This window comes from Myodes glareolus, chromosome 17 (assembly GCF_982192425.1).
Source record: "Myodes glareolus chromosome 17, mMyoGla1.1, whole genome shotgun sequence".
NCBI classification, from domain to species: Eukaryota; Metazoa; Chordata; class Mammalia; order Rodentia; family Cricetidae; genus Myodes; species Myodes glareolus.
The window spans coordinates 17,101,008-17,128,349 of NC_142042.1; the positions used below are offsets into that span (position 1 = coordinate 17,101,008).

At 38.6% G+C, this 27,342-nt stretch overlaps 1 protein-coding gene across 8 annotated transcripts in view; it reads left to right on the forward strand.

Moving 5' to 3' along the window:
• The window catches only part of Bmpr1b (bone morphogenetic protein receptor type 1B), a 301,493-nt gene that overhangs the window by 239,377 nt on the left and 34,774 nt on the right, over nt 1-27,342 (forward strand). For 6 of the 8 annotated variants that reach the window (XM_085677630.2, XM_085677634.2, XM_085677629.2 and 3 more), the window contains one exon: nt 20,948-21,107. In XM_085677630.2, the coding sequence (XP_085533756.1) occupies nt 20,965-21,107 (143 nt within the window). In that variant the 5' untranslated portion in view covers nt 20,948-20,964. Of the gene's footprint in view, nt 1-5,755; nt 5,906-20,947; nt 21,108-27,342 lie in introns of those variants that run through there. The other 2 variants (XM_085677633.2, XM_085677635.2) reach the window with 1 other exon arrangement.

The window sequence follows — 27,342 nt, forward strand, 5'->3', positions numbered from 1 at the left end:
CTATTTATTTATTTAAGGTGGAAAGATAATAGAGAACATGATCAATTTCTAACACATTTTCTAAGTAAGTATTCAAGTCCTATCTTAGTTAGGGTTTCTACTGCTGTGAAGAGATACCACAACCATAGCAGCTCTTACAAGGATAAACATTTAGTTGGAGTTGGCTTACATTTTCAGAGGTTTAGTCCATTATCATCATGGTGAGTACAACATGGTTGAGTTCAGGAAGACATGATGCTGGAAAAGGAGCTGAGAGTCATAAATCTTGACCTACAGCCAACATGATATGGTCTGTAGCATCAGCAAAGGAGACCTCAAAGCCCAATCCCACAGTGACATACTTACTCCAAAAAGCATACACCTACTCCAACAAGGCCATACTTCCTAATAGTGCCACTGCCTTTGGAGGCCCTTTTGTTTCAAACCACTTCAAATACATTAACAGTATCAGTCTTTGGCTTTTTGCTTTTGGCTTTGTGTTATATTAAGACTTCTCCTTGCTAATTCAGAGTGTTCCACTGCTCTCCTCTTTTATACAGTCACTATTACAAGTTGATGTCTACTCTGATTTAGTTATCAATACCAACAGCTAAAAGATCTGAGTTGTTGCAGTATAAAGGGAGGTGAAGAAAAGATGCATAGGCTGATGCAACATTTAGTGTAAATTTTAAAATGTTTAGGAAGCACTCAAAAAGAGTTTTTAAAGTGTATGTAGAACTGGAAAACAGCAATTAGCAAGCCCATCTCTTCTCTAAAGTCCTACCGTAATTTGCAACCCTTTATATACAGTAAAATTCTAGGGGTAAACTGCTGAATTTGTTGGAGAGATCAGGTTATTTTGTACCCTGCAGAATCCATTTCAAATGCTCTTTAATGGTTTTATGCTATAGTTAGGTTGGCTTTTCGTCCACTAGGGTAGTAGATAGATTGCTAATGTAAAACTTCCTTAAAGCTTTTTATACTTACAAGTGTTAATGTCTTAAAAGCGTTGGAGAGATTTAAATCATCATTGAATCCTTAACTGGGCTAGTTAACTTTCAAAATGAAAACTCTTTGTTCATATACTGCCCCTAATAATATTATATGAACTGCTGTAACTTTTATGGAGCAAACAGCATCCATGCTAATGTGAGCTTTCTATATATGTAAATAAGGATTATTTCATCCTCATTTATACATGGAGGCATGAATATTCAATGTGACTAAATAACTTGTTTACAACAATCAAACATTTAATTCAAATTAATAGCGACTTGCGTAACTCATGTAAATAAATATAGTAACTTCAATAAGAGAGACACATACCAGAAAAAAATATATCCAACTTTTAAAATGTTAAGTATAAATCATGATAAAGTTTCATGGAAACACTAAAACCAAAGCATACAGCTGATTCAGAATTATAACATGCATGGTGAAGGAAAGAAAACAAACATTGCTGAACATAAAAAATAGAAAGTAAAAAAGAATGAAAGGAAAGAAAGAAAGAAAGAAAAAAAGAAAAGAAAACAAACCCCTGACCTTAATACACTCAAGGATTTTATCATCCATGTTCTACACCACTACTGACTGACAGAAGAAGGTAACATTCACTCCAGTGGATATTCAATAAAATTATCATTTGCTCCTCCACTTTTTTACTTTCTATTTTTTTTATGTTCAGCAATGTTTGTTTCTTTTTCTTTTTTAAAAAGAAAACAAATGATCTTTTTTCATTATACATACCAATCAGTTCCCACTCTCTCTCCTCCTCTCATTCACTCCATATATCCCTCACTCCACCCCCAATCCACTCCTCAGAAAAGGTAAGGCACATTGCTTTGGGGAAGGTCCAAAGTAGCAAGGTATACATCCAAAGAGAATAGGTTCCCAAAAAGTCAATACAAAGCAATAGGGATTAATCCTGGTTCCACTGTCAGTGGTCCCTCAGTCTGCCACAGCCATGCAACTGTCAACCCCATTCAGAGGGACTAGTTTGGTCCTATGCTTATTCCTTTCCAGTCCGCCTGGAGTGGGTGAGCACCCATTAGCTCAAGTAGACTGTTTCAATGGGTGTGCCCATCATGGTCTTAACCTCTTTGCTCTTATTTTCATTCCTCCCACTCTTCAACTGGACTTTGGGAGCTCAGTCCAGGGCTCCAATGTGTGTCTCTGCCTCTGTTTCCATCAGTTGCTGCATGAAGGTTCAATGTGATATTTAAGATATTAATCCATTTGACTACAGTGATGAGAGCAAGGAAAGAGATATCTTGATTGAGGGAGACATTATGGGGTTTGCAAGAAACCTGGCTCTCGAGAAATTCCCAGGAATCCGCAAGAGGTTTGCTTGAGACTGCTTTGATGGAAAGAACTGTTTCCAGGAAGAATGACCAATGCACTGTGGTTATACTGATTAGTAGTTGTAGATGAATCCTTCAAAATGAATTGAGTAATCCTGTCTCTTCAGGAAAAACAACATGACTGCTTGCCAATGACGAGATGGAATTTGAGGATGGTAGTGATGATTCAGTCCATAAAGTGTTTGATGCTCACCTGACAACCTAAATCCAGATCCTCCGAACCTGGAAAGTCAGACATGGCAAATACACCTGTCATTCCAGCAAGGAGGACATGAAACTGAAGAATCCTGGGGCTTGCTGACCAGCTAGTGTAGTCTAATTAGTGAGAGGCTCTGTCTCAAAAATAGAGAGAACCATTGACGAAGGTACACAATATCGACCTCTTCTTCCAGATGCATGTGCACGGAACGCCCCACCCCCACCCGAATTAGGATTGTGAGAAGCTAGCTTTCATAGGACTCATCTGCATCCCACAGTGAACCAGATATTATCAAAACCCTGGGACTTGGAAGAACCCCTACAACCCCACACTATATCGCTCTGGATTTTACCTAGGGCTTTGCATGTGAAAGGAAAATACTCTACTACCGAGCTCTTCCTCCAGCCTGACCCACAGCTTGTTGAATGTAATTGGTCTTTTTCTTGCCTTCCTCCCACCAAATAGTTGACCACAATCACTCAGAAATCACTGGCAAGGACTCTACTTACCCATCACAAACAGATGTGCATAAAAATGGCACAAAAAGCCAAAGTGCCGTGCGTGCAGAAGGTTGTGGTAAATAGCCAAGAGCAGATAATCGTAGCCTTCTGAGACCGCTCACCGATGTGTATTGCTTCGGTTCTTTACTGTTCAACCCTTAGAAACTTTGTAAGTCTTAGAAGCTTAACATGAGCTAAAATGGGAGTGGATTGCAAGTCCTAATACTGTAATTTGAAAGCAAAACGAACTGGAAGTGTTTAGAATAGAAAAGTGCATATCATAATTAGGATCAGACAACCTTTCTTTTTTTTCTTCCAGTAAAGGCTAATAAAATTTTGGGAAACAGCCCTAAATATTAGGGCATGCTATTATCTCTGTATATTAAGACTTTTTGTCTTCGCCAACAATCCAAAGCTCCTAGTGCGAGGTGAAGTTAAGGATTTGGTTTGCCACACTGTAGTATTTTCCTCTTTTTGTGTTGCCCCATAGTCTGTTCAGTTACCAAGTAGAAAAACACTATCAACTGAGTCTATATATATAAATAAAATATGACTTTTATTTAAATACACTTATCATAAATAATCTCAAACCCCTTATTTCTAGGCCACTCTAATATGGCTGTATGTACTGCCTCCCACCTCCCTTTTTCTAGCAAAAATCATTCAGTTCATTTAATCCCTGTCTGAGTACGTTTATTAATGCAAACTCACAATCATAACTAATTTGAAATGTGCGTAATATCCTGTCAGTATGTAAATGTAGACCACAACCTTAAAATTGGCTTGAATTTGGTGGGCCAAGCAAGTGGCACACACATACATCTATATCAATATATATTAAGAACCCTGTATATATCACAGGATCTCAAATGTGTAATAGAAGTGCTTGCCTGTGCTCTGGGCCCGGCAGGCTTGGATCTGTTTTCATTTGTTGTGATTTTAGATATTAGAAGACTTACGTGTTCTTTCCCCAGATCCTGGCTTGGGAAGCGTAGAGCTGGAAGTGGAGGTGTACTGTGTCGTGGGTGTCAGTGGATAGAAGGAAGTTAGCAGGACAGCTCTTATTCTATCCATGTAGTTCCTTTCTTTAGACACATCCATTAGCACCCACTGTTTGCCCATCCAGGGAAGGGGGTTATCAGCTAAGTCATAGCCATTTCCTGCAGACCAAAATGCTAATCTCGGCAGGTGTGTTTAGCCAAGGAAATCTTCCCTTGTTTCCTGAGATGCTTGCTGTGCTTGCCACCTGGGCCTTATATGGTCAGCGTTTTTTGTTGTGCTGACTTCCCCTGCCTCAAAAAGGCGCACTGCAGATTCCCAACTCAGTAACATAGCTGAGGCTAGGAATCATGATTCTTACACCTGTTTGGGGTTCAGTTACCCTGTTATACGTGTGACTTGGTCTTTTGTAAGAGGAGGTGCCCGGTTTCGTGTTTTGTATGTAAGTTTCTACGTTCTGCTATAAAGCTGTAAGCGAAACCACTCAGATTCTCAGCTCACTTGCTGTTTCTTCCCAGTGAACTCACAGTCTCTTTGTCTTGAAGCCTTTGCTCAGCTGACCTGAGACTGGGCCAGTGCCTCTTTTGTTGTCACCCAGGAGGGGATACCTAGCCAGCCATCTGGGAGTGAGAGATCCAGCACACAGGTGGGGCAACTCCTGAGCCGGCCTATGAAAATCAAAGGCAGCTCACAGGGAGGAGTGAATGGGGCAAGGGAGCATTCGGAGAGCATTTTGTTTCTGGTGTTTCCTAGGCTCTGAGACCAAGTGAGAGGGAGAGGGTGTCTAGCCTGAATTTTCAAGAAAATTAAGTTTTTGTTTTGTTTTTCCGAGACAGGGTTTTTCTGTAGTTTTATAGCTTGTCCTGGAACTAGCACTTGTAGACCAGGCTGGCCTCGAACTCACAGAGATCCTCCTGCCTCTGCTTCCCGAGTGCTGGGATTAAAGGCCTGTGCCACCATTGCCCCGCTTTTATTTTTTTGTTATGAATATTAACTTTGGAGGAATCATCAATTTGGAGTTGTGAGACAAGGTGTAAGAAAGGGGAATACAAAAATAACTAAATTAAAAAGGAAAAAAAATGAACATTCTTCAAATGTACTGAATAAGAGAATAAGAAACGTTCCCCCTCTACCCCATGTCCGATATGCAGCACAGATTAGTGGAGGCTTCTGAGGTTGCTGCTGCTGAGTGAAAGGTGACGGACAGCTGTTTTATGTATGGAGTCCGGGAATAACACGTTAGCAAGCCCTGGCTGCCATCCTGCTACACCAGGCTTATGATGCCAGCCATAGAGCAGTATGCCTTTCCCAGGACCAACAGCCATTGATGTGAACTGGCTCTCAAGCATTTGTTACTCGATCCTGTGGGGTTTTGTAGTTCTTGTGATATAACCAAAATGTATGTGCTAATACCATTTCATTGTTCATGGTGGTGACATTGGAAAACATAAGATAGATTTGTATGAAGTCGACTGCAATTCTGATGTGGGAGACAGAGGTGCCTTGAACAGTATTGCTATCAAATGGTTCTCATGACATATGGGATGTTTTTAAAAAGTTAGCATTAGTGTCCTGTTCTTTTGAAGAGTGTTTAAAATGCCCACAAGAATGTGCTGGAACAGGGATCGGATTGCACCCTCACCTTCAGGTTCTTTCGTTGACATAATACACACCTGTGTGTTCTCCTCTCTGATCTCAGAATTGTTTTGAAGAGCTCCTGACATCTGACATGTGGAAAAAGCAGATTTCTGTTTGTCTTCTGACAGGACAAGTTCACATTGTCCTGTAAGTGCTACTTCCGATAAGGTCCCTCGTCTGCCACATGCTCTGCTAAATCATGTGCAGAATCGAACCTCAAGTGTCCTGAGGTAGGCTCTGCTTAACTGTGTAGTGTTCTCTTGAAGCCCTGAATGAACATGCTACTGATAGATAAATGCATATCGATATATTTATAGTAAGGATAAAAGAGCCTGAATTTTTGTTGTTGTTATTGTTGTTGTTTTATTTTTGATGGGGCCTTTTTCAAAGTTCTCTTCTTAATAGTTTGCTGTAGAAATAGTGGTGATAAAGAATGCTGACCCAATTAAATTAACATTTTACATATGGATAGGGAAAGCTTTGCTTGATGATATACATTTGATCATCATCTCTATTACCATAAATTGTTGTTGTGTAAAAGAGATCATCAAACTTCAGTAAATATATTTTGAATATGAGGCAATACTCTGCAATAATTTTCATAACTGAATTAGTGACCCTTTTGAACTATGACAGGCATTTTGCATGTATTATTATGTTACAGTATACTGACTTTTTTTTTTAATTTAAGCGTCCTGCTCTATTTTACTAAATTTACAGATTCTTCTTTCAAAATCAAGCTGCCTTTGTCTCAGCACCAGCAGTCGATTTCTTGCAATCTGTTTAAATCAGTAGTTTCTGATGTTTATTCTAATACTCAGATAAAGGCCTTTCAGCATGTGGTTTATAGTGGAGTGCCTCCCTAAGAGTCACGATTATCAGCTAGAGTCTTCATGCCATAACTAACTAAAGATCTCTCTGCTCCTGTCTCTCTGCTGGAGAGAAAGCATCACACTATAGCTATTATGGTTTTAATGATGAAAGTAAATGTTTTCCCTTTTATGGAAGACAGAAAGAAAATAGATTTAGTTGTGAGCTTATCACTTATTAAGGGATCTATTTACTCGGAAAGGCCAACATAGGCTTTCTATAGAGAAACAAAGCTACTTCTAAACAAGCTACTTCTAAACAAGCTACTTCTGTGTTTTTTTTTTTAATCAACAAACCCAGCTTGCATAGCAGATAGAGCTGATAGACTTCACCAACCTCTTTTTAGTTCACTAATTTGTGTCTGCACGTGCACACGTGTCAAGAAGCACACAGGTGCACGGGAAGTGTGTGGAGGTCAGATGATGACCTTGGCTACTATTCTTCCGGTGCCTTGTGTTTTGAGAGTCTTTTATTGTGCTGGAGCTCCACAGTAGCATGATTGGTCAGTGAGCTATAGACATCAGAAGGCCTCAGCACTCAGGTTTGAATGTACTTGGCTTCTTGCTTGCCTTTCCTTTTTTTGGTGAAGGTTCTAGGGGACTGAACTCAGGTCTCTATGCTTGTAATACAAGCTCTCTCCTGAATCGATCATTGTTCCAGCCCTGTTTTGCTGGATTTTTGCAGAGAAAAGTTGTAGGTAAATAAAATGACTGGTGCTTAATAGCTGAAACATATGCTAATACCTTTTGTCAAAAATTTTGCTTAATCCCATGGTTTTATGGCTGTGGAAGAGTTTCTGGCTGTGGTGGTTGTTGAGACAGCTAGTCTTTTATTTCTGTATTAGAATGATCATGGTTTAGAAGCATCTACTTTCATTATTCATGTAAAGTATGCTAAGTGCATATTTCCTATCTTCCTCCATTTGAAATTTGAGGTTATATACTCAATTTATTAATATAATTAGGGTGAAGCAATACAACAAATAAGTTACCTGCCTTTTGTTGGTGTGAGTGTTTTTACAGTCAATCTTTTTGGGTTTTGGTGGCTTATATATTATAATAACCCAAATATTGATGATAGTTTTGAAAAGAAGGAAGGAAACATCTTTAATTTAGAGTAAAATGTGTTAAAATATTATTGGCATAAATGTAAGTGTGGGAATTGAATAAAAAAATAAATAAAAGCCAAGTATGGTAACTCGCTCCTGTAATTTCAGCATTTAAGAATCCGAAGCAGGAGAATTGCCTCAGCTTTGAAGTCAGTCTTGGCTACACAGTACGTTTCAAGCCAGCCTAGACTGCAGCAAGAAATCTTGCCTCTAAAAATAAACAATGCCTGAGGAAAGGAAATGGAAAGAAAAGTTGGGGAGACATTCAAAGACAAAACCACCGAGGCACCGAGTGTTATACAACCAACAAAACAAAACTGAAAAGACTTTGGAAAATGTTTCAAAAACCAAAATCATTTTTATCAAAAGAAGGACAGCCTGAGCAGCCACTGGCCAGAACGTCCCAGTGTGTGCCTTCCACAGATGGAAGATAGCACAGTGTTTATAATAACATAACTTCACTTGAGATCGTTCCTAATTGCTTCTGCCTAGACTGCAGCACCACTGCTCCTTGGCAGTCTTCTTCCCACAAATAAGGTAGAGGTGGTGGGGTACAGTTTGGGAACCTCTTCTGTAGCCAATTCAATCTGATTAGTGGGGACTAACAGTGTTGTTTTGGTTCTCTCTGAGTTTGTGAAGCCATGTATTCTAGTCTTACATATTTATAACATTATCCAGCTTTCTTATTTTACTTTATACATTCACCATGGATAACTGGGAAAAGTAAGGAGAAAACTAACATTTGCATCACAGGACATCCTTTGAGGTTGCTTGGGAATTATGATGCCGTATTCTAATAGTGCTTCTGCCTGTAAGAGAAAACCACTGAGACTTGTCTAATGCTGATGACAAAGAATGTCCTTGTGGAAAATAACTTCCATCTTATTGTTCTCCTATAAACATGCTATGCATACACATAGGTCTTCTTTAATGAAAAAAATACTTGTATCTGACAACAAAATTAGTTTCTAAACAAAACAGAAATTAACAAAAATTCCTTTTAAATATACATATAAATTGTACTTACATTTTGGAGATGATAATATTTTCTTCAGGCTTTTACTGTGCCTACATTTTTTTTCTAGCCCACTGGTATTGGGAAAAGATACACGGTATCTAGATTAAGTCTTAAATGTGTTATAGTGGCACAGAAACATGGTGGCCTCAGAAACATGGTGTGGAATTTGTGCAGAATACAAAAGAATACCAGGAAAGTATTGGTGTGAGGGAGCATAAGCAGGACAATGGGAAAGTAGCAGAAATGGATACAAGTACACTGCTCTCCAGTTGGATCTTAAGGCTTCGTGAGCTCAGTGAGTGGTTATGTCTCCTTCCTCTCTTCAAGTCTGCAGTACTTTCTTATGGGTTTTGCATGATAGATACCTCCGAATGGACTTGACTTTTTCAGAATTCCTGTGATGTTTACAGTATTCTGACTCTATCACACCTTTATTATGACAGCAGCGTAATTGAATCTGAAATGTAATTTTTATACCTGAAACCTCCAACTGGGTCAAAACAAATGATACAATATATTTGATTTTTAAAAGTATAAGGACCGTGGTGATTGTTGTCCCATCTTCTGACTTCCCAGCAGCATGAATGGTTTGGAATTACGGAAGGGACTTATAAAGGTTAAGTTTGTTGAGGAAGGGTTTCTATATGAGAAATTGTGCTGGAGCTATTCTGGAGACATAGTGTGCTGTTATACTTTCCTAGAGAATGGTATTATTAAAGTGGAGCTCTAGATATTTAAATAACAAGTTTAAAATTATTTTCTGACTTGTGTAAAGTTAGAGAAAGCTTTTAACTATCTGGGAATCTGCAAATGAGGTATAATAATATTTTGTGGTCATTGCCTGCCTGCCTCCTTCCTTCCTCCCTCCCTCTCTCCTTCCCTCCCTCCATCCCTTCCTCTCTTTCTTCTTTCTTTCTTTTTTTATTTGGGAGTTTTCTTTTCTCTTTCACCTTACCCTGTCATATGCTGTGGATCCTGAACATAGCTCAACGCCTGACTGGAGTAATCTTCCTGGCCAGCTCATAATCAAAGAGAGGACTGAGGGAAACAGCTGAGCTGCATTAGGCAACCACAGACTGGGACACATTTCTTAACGGCTGAATAACACATCACAGGTGCAGGATTAGTGTTGCCACGGTGCTGGGCTTTTGAGTGGGAACCCTAGCGATTCTGGGCCTCCTTTTCATGTCTGTCAGTCCAGGAAATTCAGCAACCTTATAGCAAGCATGCAGAAATCAAAAGTGAGTAGGCAGAGAAGTGTTCTATTTCACAGCTTCTTTTTTTGTTACTGTTATGGAGAGGCTTCATATAGTTTAATAATCAATTTGATTGTCCTGTTGCATACAGCCTTGTGTTAGGTACGAGTTTAACTTTCTTTTTTATATTATTATTACTTAAAAAAAAATACCAAACCAAATTCCCAATCCCTCCCCTCCTCTCAATCCCCTCCCTCTCCCTCCACAAACCCTCCCTCCACCTCTCCAACCCTAAGGGAGTGTCATGCACCCAACCCTGTGGAAAGTCCAACTACATCTCGGTTGAGCAAGGTTTACATCCAACGAGAATAGGACCCCATGAAGCCGGTATACGCAGTAGAGACACATCCCAGTGTCACTATCAGTGGCCCCTCAGTCTGCCCCAGCTGTCAACCCCCTTCAGAGGGGCTTGGTTGTTCCCATGCCTGTTCACTCCCATTTGGAGTTGGTGAGCTCCCATTAGCTCAAGCAAACTGTCTCAGTGGATGATCCCCTCATGGTCTTGAATTCCTTGCTCATACTCTCACTCCTTCCACTCTTAACTGGATCTTGGGAGCTTGAATCCTTCTCCAAGAAATGTAGCAAACACCCACAAAGGCAGTCCTGGCACATGTGCATAAATGAACACACATGCACACATGCACACACATACGCGCGTACGCATACACACACACACACACTTTTCTTTCTTGTCATAAAAGGCGACTCAAAATCTGATGTACAAAATCCAAATGACAGAAAAGAGCAATTTTGCTCCAAAATATAACTTATTCTACTTTATGACAGTTGAATTATATATACATTATTTCAACTTTCATATTGAAAGTATTGGCCTGACACTACCATTATCCCAGCATTATCCAAAGATATTTCAAGTCAAGTGTTATAGTTGTGTAAATTCCTTGTGGTATCATTTATTATAGCTTTTGAAATTCTAAGTTCTTTTACATTCAGTTCTCAATTTATAGATTATAAACATCAGAATTATATTCTTTCAAGTCTCTCACTTTCTCCTTTCTTTCTTTCTTTCTTTCTTTCTTTCTTTCTTTCTTTCTTTCTTTCTTTCTTTCTTTTTCTTCTTTCCTTCCTTACTTCTTTCTCTCTCTCTCTCTCTCTCTCTCTCTTTCTTTCTTTCTTTCTTTCTTTCTTTCTTTCTTCCTTTCATTCTTTCCCTCCCTTCTTTCTTCTTTCCTTTCCCTACCCTTCCCCTCCATTTCTCCCTCACTCCCCTATCTCCCTCTCTCCCTCTCCCTCTCTCCCTCTCCCTCCCCCTTTCTTTCTTCTATATAGCCAACATCAACTTTGAATACCTCTTTCTCCTGCTTCTACCTTCCGAGGACTGGGATCATAGGCATGGACTTCAATGCCCATTTATGTCTGATGCTTCGGCTTTATGAATGCCAGAAAAATCCTCTACCAACTGAGCTGCATTCCCAGCCTTCAAATAGAGTTTTAAAAGACAAATTTTAAGAATATGGATTTAATGACTTAGATATTATTCTAAAATAAAGATTTTGAAAAAATAATTTATCCATTTTTATCTAAATGGTTATAACTTATTTAATAAGAAAATGTATACCCTTGGAATAACAAAAATAAGTGTATTTCAGTAATTTACACCATTTTTGGTTTAGTTTCTACAAAAGTTTTTTCTAATGTATAATGTGTAAATAAATAACAACAGCAAAAACCCGGCAACAAAGCTTTATTCTTAGCCATGTAATATCTAAACTGTTTTTACAGAGTTTTCTTAAAACCATGTAATAGGATTTAAATATTCTAATTTTGTTTTGATCAATTTTTTCATCATATATTATCTGCTAAATGCACTGGTAATGATTGTAATTTGTAGTTGAATTCTAAGATTAGTTTATGTATATACATACATGTACCAACTTTATACTATATATCTTTAGATATGTGAATTATTAATATATTTCTGTATTTTGGCCATTATGCACTGTAACTAAAGTGTCCTTTAGAAATTATCCAATTAAAGATTAGAAACTGAAAAGTCTTAAATGCTTTCTTAGGGCTTTGATTGTATGGAGAAAATATATATCTGGCATGATGCAGGCAAACATCTTATTTTTCTGGCTACACACACACACACACACGCACACACACACACACACAGAGCCTGTTCAAACTGTTGTTTTATGTGAAGATGTCCTTGGCACGTTTGGCAGCACCACAGAGTAAGACATGGTGCAGTGGCAAGTTGAACATCCACCTTTATAGCCTTATAACTGAGAAGCAGAGCACAAATAAAAATATATAGAACCGCAGCTCCTGGCTTAGGGATCTGCCCAGATCTCTAGGAAGGTGATTCTTTGGAATCATTATCAGAGAGACCACAGTTCTGTTTCTTTTCCAACACTATTGACCTGAATTGACATATTAAATATTTTAATTTAAGAGATATATAAAAGTTTTTAATCTTCCTCAGTGATTGTGCATATATATGGACTCAGTGTGTTGTATGATACCTATGAACATCATGGTGGCTTTCTGGCTGCCTGTTGAAAATTTTATCCAAATGCTTATAATTAATGTCCTGAAGTATTTTGCATATTTTTTATTGAAATCAATGTTTTGATTGAATTTCTGTTAATTCATAAGCACTGCACGAAGGCCTGGTGACTGTTTAAACTTTACAAGAGTGATGACTAAAATACCTTCAAGTTTCTCTCATACCTTTTGTGCTGGGTGGACTGATAATTCTGCATTAGTTACATAAAAGAAAACAAGTAAGTGCAAATGCAAGTTAACATTTATTGAATATTTAACCATAATTATGATTTACTTTAAATTATAATCAGACATTACAAACAAATGACCAGAGCTTTATTTATTTAATTTTTTCATCAGTGTGTTAGGGTCTCCCGTAGGTTTTTAGGTGGTTTATAACATTGGCATTTCGATCATCCAGCACAGCCTGAGTGGTGTGGTAATGTGGGTATGAGCTTATGGGGAAAACACAATTGTTAAGGAATAAGGACACGCATAGGTATTTAATGATAATGACACCAGCACATCCCTTAGAGCTCTAGCCAATGACTACTGCCGTTTGCCACGTTCTTTAAAGAGGCTCAGTTAGTCACTAAAGCCAGTTAGTAAGGAGGTAGCTGAGAGAGGGTGGTCATGCTTTGCTGGTCAGTGACCACACCTGTCACTTGACACTCCCCCAGCAGTAGCTTCCCCCAGGAACCAATGTCTTTCCATTTGACTCTGGGTTTTGAGACGCAAACTTCTAGCTTTTCCCAATACTCAGTTTTCCTCAAGCGTTTTGGAACCAAAATTCCATTTTGAATTTTAGAAAATCACTGTTCAAAGAAATAAACAGGTATTTCAATTACCGATTGAAAAAATAATGGAAATTTATTGACATTATTATTATTGAATATTTGAGAGGAATGAGGATTGTTATCGAAGTCCATCAATTCAGTACTTTAACTTTTTCTTCCAATGACTCCTTTACCCATGAGAATGTGCAAACTTTTGATTTCCACTTCTTTTCTTGCTCCTGCCTGCCCTCTAGTGTAGACCTTGTAGAATAGTGAAGACAGTCAATATTTCAAGACCTGAACAATGACAGCAGTCTAATATAGGCAGGGGAATATTTCAGAGTTCAGCCGTGAGTCAGAGAACTACAGGCAACTGAAGATCGCTGAGATGTTCTTTTAATGAAACATCTGATATTTGGAATGCATTTTAATTATTCCTAATGTGTTCATCTGACTATTGACATCGTTAATCTTCTGTTTCTTATTTCAGCATTGAAACATTGCTAACAAAATTATTGCATTTTAAATAAAATTATTATTATTTGTATATGCATCTAATCAATTACCCCTTTCAGGCTTTAGCTGATGTGTACTGTTTTGTTTATGATTCCAAGTGCCTGGCTTTTATCTGTGAGGCTGGATTTTGCTTGAGTTTAGTGTAAAATATATGAAATTAACCCTTTCATAAATTCCTTCCCACAATTAAAACTTAAAGGCCTTAAAGGCAGTTTCTAATAGGCCTTTTTGCACCTCTGTGCAGCCTTTCTTGAGCACACTTACCACGAGAAGGGGCTGGCTGGTCCATTCATTGTGTTAATGCTTTAAACCCTTGAATCTGCACTCTTCTGAGCTGGTTATTATTGCCTTCTGATTTTACTCGATTTGTCCATTGTTTTCTGATGGCTGTGAGCTGTGATATAATGATTTTCATTCCTGGAGAATTAACAATATATTGAATAATAAATAGCAATTGCATACGTGTATATAAATTGCTTCCTTGACATCATTATTTTGATAGAAACAAGAAATTTCTCCCCAGTTCTGTCAGATTGTCGGCTTACCATTTGTTTAATGGTAAATTGAATCAGAAGCAGTGATTTTTTTAAATCTCACTTCTTCCATTTACTTAGTTGACATTGTGTGAAAACCACCTTGAATGTTCATTCACTCAGGATGGTTATTGCTACCTATATTTAAACAAGTCTTTATTGTCTCTGTTATGAGGTAGTGATAGTAATATATCTTCTGGTCTTGTTACTGTCTTTCTGGTTTAAAATAGCCTGCATTCTGTCTGCATAACTATTAAAAGCAATAATCCATCTTCATCATCTTTATGTGAAGGCTACCTTTTACTTGATTTTTTCCCCCAGTGTTTTTAATCCAGTTTTTGGTCTAAAAGGATGCTTGGAGTCAATAGACTTGGGTATTTGACATTTGTAGCTGAAGTGGCTAACCTAAGATTGTCTGTAAAACACTACAACTGAGTGTTCATTATTTAAGATATTTGAGTACAGAAGTATATGAGGTCTCATTGTTTTTATTATTATTTATTTTAATTTTGGAATATTTGCTTCTGTATAACAAGATACCTTTGGGGTGGGACTCACATCTAAATGCAATTCTAAATGCATCATTAAGTCATATACACACTGTACAAATGCCTCAAAGTAAATTTAGAAATATTTTAAAATAACTTTGCATGAAAGTTTATAGATATCAAATTGTGTGGCAGCGTTTAAACACTGGAAAGATGTTGGGTTTGCAGATGTTTTAGATTTGGGGTGTTCAGGAATGTTTAACCTATAATAAATAGATTGCTGATAATCAACAAGATTGAATGAAGTATACTTGTTTTCCAAAAACTTTGGAGAGTATTCACATAGCACACAAAAGTGTGGTCAGCCAACTGGGAAGGACTGCCCCGTGCTTGTAATCTCAGCACTTAGAAGGCTGGGGCAGGAGTTTTATTATTTATTTAAAAAAGAAAACAAACAATCCTTTTTCATTTTACATACCAATCCCAGTTCCCACTCCCTTCTCTCCTCCCCTTCCCTCCACCTATCTCCCCCATACCATCCCCCCATCCACTCCTCAGAGAGGGTAAGGCACATTGCTTTGGGGATGATCCAAGGCTCTCCCTAAACAGTTGACCTGAGCTAATGGGAGCTCACTAACTCCAGCCGGACTGAGAAGGAAACAAACTAGTCCCTCTGAATGTGGGTGACAGTTGTATGGCTGGGGCATACTGCGGGGCCACTAGCAGTGGCATCAGGACGTATCCCTACTGCTTGTACTAGCTTTTTTGGAGTTTACTCTCTTTGTGTGAGGCAAGAGTTTCACAAGCTGAAGACAGTTTTGGCTACAGAGTGAATTCAAGGCCAGCTTGAGCTATATAATGAGACGTTATCTTGAAAGAAAAGAAAGAAAAATGAAGCAAAGCATGGTCTAAAACAACTAGTGCCCTTAGTGTCCCTGCCAAGAAAGCATTCACAGTGACTCAGCAGTGACTCCCAGAAGTGAAGATGAACTAGGAACATGATCTTCCTGAATTTGAAGGTTTTGGTTTGGGGTTTGCTTTTTGTGAATCTTTGTTATTCCATATCAGGATGTAAAAACAATTTCCTGTTTTGGATAGAAAAGCAGTATTCAAATTCACTTAAATAGTTCTTAAATATTATCAGGTCTGATTTGCTACCCCACTGATAAGTTCAGATGAGAAAACAGGTGGAACAGCCCATTTGGATGCAAACAGAAAATTTCATGATAGGAAATTCTTCCTTCACAGAGAATCTGTAGCAAGTCACACACTTTATATACTTCACCTATATCTGCATAATGGTGCGAGATCATCCTTGTCTCCCACATGCTTGTTTTAATATAGTGTAGAGATGTATTTTAAATAGTGTTTTTCAGTTCTTTCTATTAGCAATGATGTGTATGCCTCTTTTCACTCTTTCTTTAAAACGTTTCCTTGGTATCAGGAAATCAACAGTTTGGACCACTACCTTTCCATAATGACAAGGGCAATTGCGTTCTCACTTACCGCCTGCACTACAACTGTCTACGCACATACTTTTGTCTACTCGTGTGTGCTATTTGTCTCTTTGTTCCTATCATACATTCAATTCCTATATTGTCTCTTGTTCCTATCATACATTCATGTTCAAATTTTCAATCAGCACAAATGGAAAATGAAGGAGTCAATCTGGTTTGCTCTCACTTTATTCAGCCTAGTTCCTCCCCATACATCCAGACCCACCCTTTTCTTGTTTCTTTAGAAAACAAACAGTTTCTAAGGTAATATAATATATGTAATCAAATATAATGGTAAAGCAAAAATTAACACATTGTACTTGAACAAAATAAACAGAAGGAGTACCTAGGAGAAGTCACAAGAAACTAGAATAAAATATAGTAAGATAAAACAAAACTAACACATTATAATTTGACAAAATAAACAAAAGGAAAAGTACCCAAGAGAAATAAAGAAACAGAGTCCCACTCATTTGCACTCTCAAGAATACCATAAAAATTTTAAAATAGAATCCACAATATGTACATAAAGGACATTCTTTCAACCTGCTCTTCTGCAGAGTTTTTTTTTAATTTATAAAAGTTTATTAATTTATAAAAGTTTCCATTTCCGCCCCTCCTCCCAACATCCTCCCACTCCCCCCACTCCCTCTCCTCCTCCCTCTCCATCCCTAAGAGCAGTCAGGGTTTCCTGCCCTGTGGGAAGTTCAAGTTCCTTCCCCCTCCCTCCAGGTCCAGGAAGGTGAGCATCCAAACAGACTGGATCCCCAAAATCCAGTATATGCAGAGGAAACAAGTCCCAGTGTCATTGTCAATGGCTTTTCAGAAAGACCCCGTGCCAGCCACATTCAGAGAATCTGGCCACATTCAGAGAATCTGGTTGGATCACGTGCTCATTCAGTCCCAGTCCAACTGGCCTTGGTGAACTCTCATTAGATTAGTCCCCTTGTATCAGTGGGTGAACGCACTCCTCACGGTCCTGCCTTTCTTGTTCATGTTCTCCCTCCTTCTGCTTCTCATTTAAACCTTGGGGGCTCAGTCCAGTGCTCCAGTGTGGGTCTCTGTCTCAATCTCCATCCATCAACGGATGAAGGTTCCCTCTGGTCTTGCCTTCTTTGCTCACGTTCTCTTTCCTTCTGCTTCTCATTTGGACCTAGGGAGTTAAGTCCAGTGTTCCAATGTGGGTGTCTGTCTCTATCTCCATCCATCACCAGATGAAGGTTCTATGGTGATATGCAAAATATTCATCAGTATGGTTATGGGCCAAGGCCGGTTCAGGCACCCTCTCCTCTGTCCAGAGAACAATCTGGGGATCTCTCCTTGGACCTGGGATCCCCTTTATAATCAAGCCTCTTGTAAACCCTAAAATGACTCCCTTAGTTGAGATATATACTTCCCTGCTCCCATATCCATCCTTCCCTCTCCCCCCATCCCAATCCCCCGAGCTTTCCCCATTCCTCCCCTACTCCCTTCTCTCTAACCCTCTCCCCTTCCAACAACCCCCCCCCCCCCCATGCACCCGAGGTTGCCTGGCAATCTTGTCTACTTCCAATCTCCAGGAGGATAACTACATGATTTTCTTCAGGTTCACCTTCTTATTTAGCTTCTCTAGGATCACGAATAATAGGCTCGAAGACCTTTAATTATGGCTAGAATCCACTTATGAGTGAATACATACCATATTCCTCTTTTTGGGTCTGGCTTACCTCACTCAGTAAAGCGTTTTCTATTTCCATCCATTTGCATGCAAAATTCAAGATGTCATTGTTTTTTACCACTGAGTAAAACTCTAATGTATATATGTTCCACAGCTTTTTTAACCATTCTTCTATTGAGGGGCACCTAGGTTGTTTCCAGGTTCTGGCTATTACAAATAGTGCTGCTATGAACATAGTTGAACAAATGCTTTTGTGGTATGATAGGGCATCTCTTGGGTATATTCCCAAGAGTGGAATTGCTGGGTCTTGAGGGAGGTTGACTCCCAGTTTCCTGAGAAACCGCCACACTGATTTCCACAGTGGCTGCACAAGTTTGCAGAGTTTTTACAACTTCTTGCTGTTATACACTAATCAATTTCTTCCTAGTTATTTTTCCATAAATTTGTTTTGTGTTCAGCTCCTAAGGTTTGAGGCTCTCCTGGCCTCGAACTAGTGACTCAGGCACGGGAGCATGACATACTAAACATGCTGACTGGAGGCTTCCAGATAGAAGTCTTCACTAATATCCTTCGCTTGTGGGATAATATGGGAGGAGAGCGCTTCTGTTATTTCTTTCTTTAGCCTTTGACTTGCCCTTGACCTGCTTCAATTCTCCAGTGAAGAAGGCAAAGCCTGGTGGGAAAAGATGGCAGGAAGGATTCAGTGTCTACTGTATACTGGAAATAGTACCTCCGCCTTCTTTGTGCTTTGTTTTTCAAGTCCCTGACTTGAAGGGAAGAAATAAAAAATAACATATCTAGTGCTATAAGCATAGGATTTACCTTCCCAGTTTCCTTCAACTATAGGGCATCTGCATAATAAGTGAATATTTATTGTTTTGTTTTTAAACTTCAAAAAAATAAGGGTGTGCTATGGGAGAAAGCAGGAAGTAATATTTTTGCAGGCTCTCTTTCATCATACTGTCCCTAGAGGCAACTCAGATGATCAAGTTAGTATGATTTTAGCCTGATTTACAAAGAATAAGTTCACAATGGCAGGGCGATTTGCTAAGGTACCCACACGTACTGCTTTAACCAGGTCTTCACATTCTTCTATGAACAAATTCTTAACAAATGGTTTGCAAGACAAGGTGTTAAGAAAGACTGTTCAATTTCTCTGTATTTCGGAGTTTGATTTGCAGGCGAGTACTTTATCATATAGAAGAGTGTGAACATACTGAAATCTAGTATATGGTTGGATTACAATAGCCCCGGCCAGCATGCCCTGGGAGTCTTCCTACCTCTGCCTCCCTATCACTGACATTATAGGCACAACTGTGACCACCTATTTATTATAGGCGCTTGGGATGAATTTTAGGTGTTCAGGCTTGCCCGGTGAGCACTGTGCTGACTCAGCCATCTACCCATACCACCTGGTTTGACATATCTTAATGCTTTTTACACAAATTATTCATGAAATTTTGGCTAATTAGCATAAAGCACAAAAGGTCTAGGGAAGGTTATCACAGCTATTTTTCCTAAATTCATTTCCTGATTCAATTCATGACTATAGTCATATGTAAAATATATAGCAAATGTACTCTACAGTATTTGCCACATTCCATTCATTACTTCTGATTGTGACATTAGTTTTTCTTAACCAAACCATTTATAATTTAACATTTTATTGAAATTTGGTACAATTACAGTCCATGCTGATGTGGTTTGAAAGAAATTTTTAAGCATTGTAATGTAATTTTTAAATTTAAACAATGTAAATTTTACATTGGTAAGAAGATAGTTTACTCAGTGACAGGTTTGTAAGAGTTCTGGTCACAGTGCCAGAAGCATAAGAGATATTAACTAACATGTGTTCTTCTTATATAACATGCACACACCAATTTTTGACATTAGAGATAGTATCTACAATCATTACCTTAAGAATAATAGAATGTATTGCAGAGTATTATAAAGTTATCCAAGGCAACTATAGGGAAGATAGGAATACCTGTGTTTAAACCCAGAAAATCTGCCCCTGGGAGATCTTTCCTGCGTCAGTAGTCTCCCATCAAGGATGGTAGAAGCAGCCATGTAAAAGCTGATGAAGAAGAGGCACATTTTGAAATATGTAGTTTCTATTTTTTTTATTTTTCTACACACACTTTACAGTTTAAATGAGGATGAATTTAAACTGTTTTTAAATTCGTTTTTGTCAACTTGGCACAAGCTAGAGTCATTAGGGAATCCAGAACCTAAACTGTGGAATTATCTCCATCAAGTTGTCCTGTGACCATGTCTGTGAAACATTATCTTAGCTGCTAATTGATGCAGGAGGTTCTGGACCACTGTGGATGGTTCTGTTCCTGCGCAGGTAGGCCTGGACTGTGCAAGAAACATGGCTGAGCAAGCCAGAGGAAGAAACCAGAAACAATTGTGTCTCCATGATTGTTTCAGTTTCTGCTTGTGTATTTCTGCCCTGATTTTCCTCAGTTAGAGATGGGGATCCAGAAGTTATAAGATGAAATGAAACCTTTCCTCTCCAAGTTGGTTTTGGTCAGTGTTTCATCACAATAGAAAGCAATTTAATACAATGATAGACCTCAAATCAATATTGTGATAAGAAAAAAAGGATAGTCCTAGGTTTCATACAATCTGGGTTTAAAATGCTGGCTCCATTATTTGACTGTGTGGCAGATTAATTAGCTAAAATTTAAGTCTTGAATTTATTATCTGAAAAATGAGACTGACATCATTCATCCTTAATATCAATATATAGAGCAATCATTACAGTCCTGTTTCATTGGGATTTTTTGCTCAACTAAATACAATTATTCTAATTTAATGAATGAAATTATATTCTGAAAGTATTATTTGTATCTATTACTCTCTATGAGACATAAGTAGTTGTCTTATTAAATATAAATAAACTGTTATGAAAATTTCAAAATACCTGTCTTTTGTTTGAACTCTGTCATAAGTGCTTTCGTGTTAATTTAATGTCTTTTTATCTCTTGGACAGAACGCAGGATGACTGTCCTAATCATTGCTCTTTATTCTTTTACAGAGAAGTTCGTTGATAACATGCTCTTACGAAGCTCAGGAAAATTAAATGTGGGCACCAAGAAAGAGGACGGCGAGAGTACAGCCCCCACTCCTCGCCCCAAAGTCCTTCGCTGTAAATGCCACCACCACTGTCCAGAAGACTCAGTCAACAATATCTGCAGGTTGGAGATGGAAATGCTCCAAACTTCACTTTTCTAAGTCGTCACATGCCATTTTGAACAATGTTCCCAAGAATACGATCTGGAGGATGGTGCTGGATTTACAGAATATCTAATCTTATTTTACCTTTAAAGGGTCTTTGAGACATCCCTTTTACTTAAACATAAAAGCAGAACACAGGTTTCAGGCTCTTTGCCACTGAACAGAAACTGCTGTGCCTTTCTTTTCCATATTCACTTAACTAGAGTTCATGCAGGTCTGCTGGTCTTGTTTTAACCACTCATCATCCTGATGCTGTCAGTATTGGCACTAACAGATTAACGAGCATTCTCTGGAAAGCAGTTTTGTGATAAGGTTTATGTGAATCCAACAGATGTTAGGAGAACATTGTCACAGTACTACAGCGATGAAATTGGAATTTACAGAACATGTTTTATAAAAGAAAAGAGTTCAGTTTCAAATAATGTGAAGCATTTTACTCTGTACTCATCTTTATGCATCTACATCCATTTTTTCTGGTTAGGTAGCTGTTCTCTAGGGTAGGGGAAGAGTATTTCAGTAGCCATAGCCTCTTGAGACTTAAGTAAGACAGGAGAGGAAGGCTCAGTGGCCCATACATTGTGACTCCGGAGACTGACTGTCAGAGGAGCAGAGTGTGCATGCCTGAGGAGTGGCCATGGACTCCAATGGGGAAAGGACTGCTAGTTTTGGAGTCCAGCATGAAAATCGAGGTTACTGCTCAGACTATCATCAGCCAGGAAGACATCTCAGACTGAGCTGATGGCTCTTGCTATGGCAAAGACCTTGTATAATGCTTATCACGATAGGGATTCTACTACAGGTTTTTTACTAGTCTAAAAGTGACAAATTTAAAATGTTCTGAAAGCATGGATGTTATGCTGCTAGTGGAAATTTCCCCACCTGACTTCATGTAATGGGTCACAGCCAGAATGCAGGCACACTAAAAATATTGTGTAAAATTAAGCCTCCGCTGTGTTTGCATAAGATATATAAGGTATAAATAAACTTCATGGTTAGTCATACGCCCTGTTCCCAAGGTATTGCATTAAGAATATATAAATATTGTAAAAATATAAAAGAAAAACAAAATAGAGCAGTGGCCAGTGCTGGCTAGGGAACATGCTGCCTTTCAAATGCAAAGGCCTAAAAACGAATTGTTTGTTCTTCACTTAGAGCTGTTAAGCTCTGCTTGGTTGGTTGACCTTGGCTTGAGGGTGATTGTTGGACTCAGAATTGCCATACATCTCTCCTTTCTTTGGGGACAGCTGCTATGCAGGACACACTTTCTATTATGTGCATAAATGAGTAGCCTCCTAAAGCCTGATAGTTCATTAACCAGATCAAGTGGTAGAGTGAGGCTGGAGTCAAAGAGAAACCATACCTATGGACAAGAGCCTGTAATAAAACACTGTCTAGCAGAGTAGGGCAATGCCTTGAGAAACTGTAAAGTTGGGTCCAGGAGAACATCCTAGGGGAAAACAGAAGTAAGTGTCTTGGAAACTAATGTTAGAGAGGGAGATAGTTAGATAACCTGCATTGGATGCAGGAAGAAGTCAATTGTGACAAGGACTGGAAGTGAGAATCAGAACTGATAACTTTAATCAGAGTAATGTACAGATATTAAAGGTAGTAGGAAAGGAAACCAGATTGATATGGGATTTTAATTGTGTGGTTGTCAACCCGAGATTGAGCATAGCAAAGGAAAGCAGAAATAAATCCCATAATAATAAGAGAATCCCTCAAAAGAATATGAGTTTACCATTGCAGTCAGTATTGATGCGTTGACTTGTAGAAGTCAACAGAAAACTCGTACTTACTGAAATGAACACATGTTTACTTCACCTATCTAATCATCACAAAATTCTTGTGAAGGACACTGCATTTTCTATTTATTCCCAGGTAAGAAATGTGAAGTTCTGAAAGGTTAAGTTATCTTTAGTCAGTGTGATGATATGATAAAAAATTGGCCAAGACTCCAAGTTATGTATGAATTCTTGGTCAGCAGCCAACCCTACCGGGTTCTCTGAGGACATTAATTCTTGAGTTTGATACTCATTTCGCTAGTGAGGAGCAGGCTCCAGTTGAATTTTCTCATGTGTGCATCACAGGGACTGCCTTTGTTCTTTGTCTAAGACCTGGGAAAAGCACATTACTTTGTCTCAGTTCTATGAGGCCACACTCTACTCTTTCCCTCCAAAGGATTAGTTCTCAAGCTCTCTCTGTTAAAAGATACTCCCTACACACACACAAGGTTATGCATGAGTACTTGCCTCAAGTACACTGAAGATTAATTATTAAAGCCATTCACTTAAAAGCTTCTAAAGTATTTGTCCTTTTTAATTTTTTAGTAAGTTTTAACAGACATGGATTTATCATATCATGTTGCTATATGAGTTTCCATTTCTGCTTTATCTCTTCACAGCCCTGCAGGGAGCAGTTTGCTGTCCTGACTCTTCACTCCTAGACAAAATAGCTTTAAGTACAAGGATGTGCTTTCTCATGAGTTAGATAAAATCTGGTATATGTTATCTACCCTGAGGCTTTGTACCGAGTGAAAATTTCTCCTTCCATCCAGCTGAATGTCTCACGTAGGTTTCTTAGTCAATATCTCTTCCATTCCTTGGAGAAAGCAATCCAAAAGGGGAACAAGAACCAATACTTATAGACATGGTGAGATCTCATAGGCTGTCAGAAAACGTAGGTGGAGTTTTAGAGATTTGTAAATTCTTCAGTGTTCTTGGTTATTTTACCAGCCAGTGACAAGGTCGAAAGTAGGGATATATCTCCTACCAAAATTCATGTCATTTCCTTTGCTTATGGCAAACATACTAGAGGATATGTGTGTCTCTGTGTGTGTGTAGTTATTGAGTTATGTGGGTGCTGAACACCTTTAATCCCAGCATTAGAAAAATAAATTCAAAGGGATGTTCCAAATTCAAGATCAACCCGGCCTGTATAACAAAAAAAAAGAAAAAAGAAGCATGGCTGATTATAACGTTAGTATGAATGCATTGTTTGTATCTGTTGGGCATAAAGCCATTAAGACTTCTCCCTTAAGGTGATGTCTGTCTTCTAAATGTGCTTCACCATGTCATGTTCTGTGTCATTTTCCCATTCTAGCAAGTGTTGTCTCATACTTGCTTATATTTTTTCTGTACATATTTTCATCTGGTTTAATCCCTTCTTATCCTCTTATATAGTCTTTGGTAGTCATTTTTATTTCTTACCTCATGACCATCTTCTAGTTCTTTTAATCAATTACACATGTCTATCCATTTATAATAGATACTGTTGATTCATCTTTCAGAGATGGTTTTAATACTTCCTCATTATACTATTTATTTCCAGTTAGAAATTCTACACGGCAATTTTCAGATATAATAAGTTGGTATGTTTATTCATATAAAGAATATACAGATGACACGAGCTGCTTAAAAGAGGAAGTAGATATATTTCCGTTTGTTGTCTTTTTGATTACTGTCATCTTTTCTTTGCCCCCTTCCCTCCTTCTCTCCATTACTCTTCTCCTCTTGCTCCTCCTCCTCCTCCTTATTTGATACAATTTCTCATTATGGAGCCCTCACTGACTTAGGACTCACTTTATAGATCAGCCTGTCCTTGAACTGACAGAGATCCACTTACTTCTGTTTCCCAATTGTTTGCTAAATGTATATTAAGAAGCATATGGATGAAAGGGAAAGCTAATGGCGATGTTAAATGTCACTAGAACCATTCAGTTTTTCCAGTGGTGACCAGTCAAATTAAACACGGATATTTGTTGAGTTTATCTTTTCTAGAAAGTAGGAGCTGTTGATTTCAATTTTAATTAAGAGAATGTTGACTCCTCTATAACCTGTGATTTAGTCATTACTCTGATATTTTAAAGACAATGATGAAAACTTTTTTACGGAATAACTATTTTTGTACATTTTATCAGAATTGAGACTTAATGGGACAAATTTGTTGTCTGTTTTTATTGTTTTGTTGGACTTCTTCAGGTTGTCTACTGAGGACTATAGGACCAAGAAGAGAAATGTCGTATCTCTCAGACAGTAATATTAGTATACAGATTGTCCAAGTCAAGAGACAGGAGAGAGGATTCCTTCTTAGAGATGATGGGGTCTGCACAGGGTAGTGAGATACTTAATGGATGTACAACGGGGACAGTGTTAAAAATGTGTGCTGCGTAGAACAATAAGCTCATCCCTAAATCATCAGTCTAAGTGCCAGAAAAGGATGCTGTCTAGAGAGAGACGTTGTTTTTAAGGACAGCATCAAAGGGAGTGCTCATACAGAGACTTTGTCATCAATGCTGTTAACTTCACACCCCTCTACAGTGATTGCCCCCATAGGAAAGGACAGAGAAGGGCACTGTATTAGTAGTCTCTTTCATTCTAACTCTGTGGGAATCAGCTCATCTCAGAGGCTGGAGAGGGGATCACTAAAACCCTTAGGAATTCGCAACTTCGGAAACTGCCACTGTTCATCCTTCCTTGCTCTTGCCCCATCAGTTGAAAAACACTAGGTGGCTTCTGATTTCTATCCCTGCTGCCTGAAGCTGATGATTTTCTTTCCTGTAGAGTCAGAATCTGTGTAGTCCGTGTGCTTCTCAAACTAATTCTGCCTCTTCCTCAGGCTGCCTCCTTTGGTCCCTGATGCTTGAATGAGAGCCAAAAATAAAAACTGCCCTGAACAAAGCTGCAGGTGGCATTGGCCACTTGAGAAAAATCTACAAGATTAAACAGCAACTGTACAAACTGTGTGTTCCATAAGATTACCTGTGCTGGAAATTTTGAAAACTTTGTTCGCTTGAATGTGAAATAGGCATTTTCAAAGACAGGGTGTTCTCAGCCATCCTTTTAAAATGGATTGTGATTGAGATTTAAACTCAAAGGAAATTCAGGAACTTAAGAATTTAGTAAAGCTTTGAAAATGTGCAGAGATATGTATTGATCAGTGAGGAAAGCTTAATACTTGGAGGTATGAGCTCATAACTGCTCTGAGCTATCTTACTGGCCTTGTTTTTTTCACTTTAAGCAAAGACATTGTCTATGTCATTTTAGATGACATATAAAATTTCTTTCTCTCCCTCAACAATAACTCACTAAGGAACTGGGTTCTGGGAGACTGTGCTAAACCCATTTAGAACAGAAATGAGAGCAGTTAAAATCTTTGCAGTTTCTAGATGCATAGAAGCAAACAGGATCACCCTCCTTCAGTGCTTCAAAGCAGGTGTATCCCCTTCTTGACCAGTGTGAATTTACTAGGTGACACTGAATATCTAAAGCAGTGTCTCCGGCCCACCTTCTAGATGTTTCAAACATTCCTTTGCATTGACAGTTCTATTCATGGACTCTGTGCCACCGCCCCCTCATCCATAATCCTTACTGTAACCAAATGATTCATCCTGCATTCATCTATGAACTTCACTTCTTACAAATATTCCTACTTTGACTTCCTTCATGATTCTTAATCTTACCACTTCCTTCATGAAGGGAATGATGACACAGCCCTTAACACCCAGAAAGAAGACTATTTATAAAATATAAACCCTGATGGCAGAGGATAATTGTCCTTTATGGCACCTAATAGCGGCTTCGGTGATGGGCAGAGTTGGCCATCTTGGACTCAAGATCTGCTTGTTTCCCTTCGTGCTTGCTACAGAGTTAAAGCCTCTTGCGTAGTACATAGGTGTCCAGTTAATGCCCTGTACTAGACAGAAGATCTAGTATGACGTCTATAAAGTTTAGAAACTACATTTGCTGTGTTGCTGGTGATGAAAGTGTAATGTGTCTCCCCTCCTTTCTTAATCTCCACTTGTTTGATTTTTATGTGAATTTATGACTTGTGGTATAGTGATTCTTTTCTCCAGGATGCTTCTAGCTTCCTCTTTATCCCTAATATATACACATGTGCGTGTGCGTGCACACACACACACACACACACACACACACACACACACACACACGTACGTACATTAGATTTATTTTTATTTTATGTGTATAGGTATTTTGCCGTATGTATGTATGTGTACAATTGCATACAGTGCTAAGACAAGCAAGAAGAGGGTTCTAGATGTTTGGAGCTGAAGTTGCCATGTGGGTGCGAGGAATTAGACTCAGGTCTTCTGGAAGAAAACTAGCTGCTCTTGACTGCTGAGCAATATCGTTATCCCCTCCACACACACAATTCTTTGTATTTCTAGCTCTCAGATCT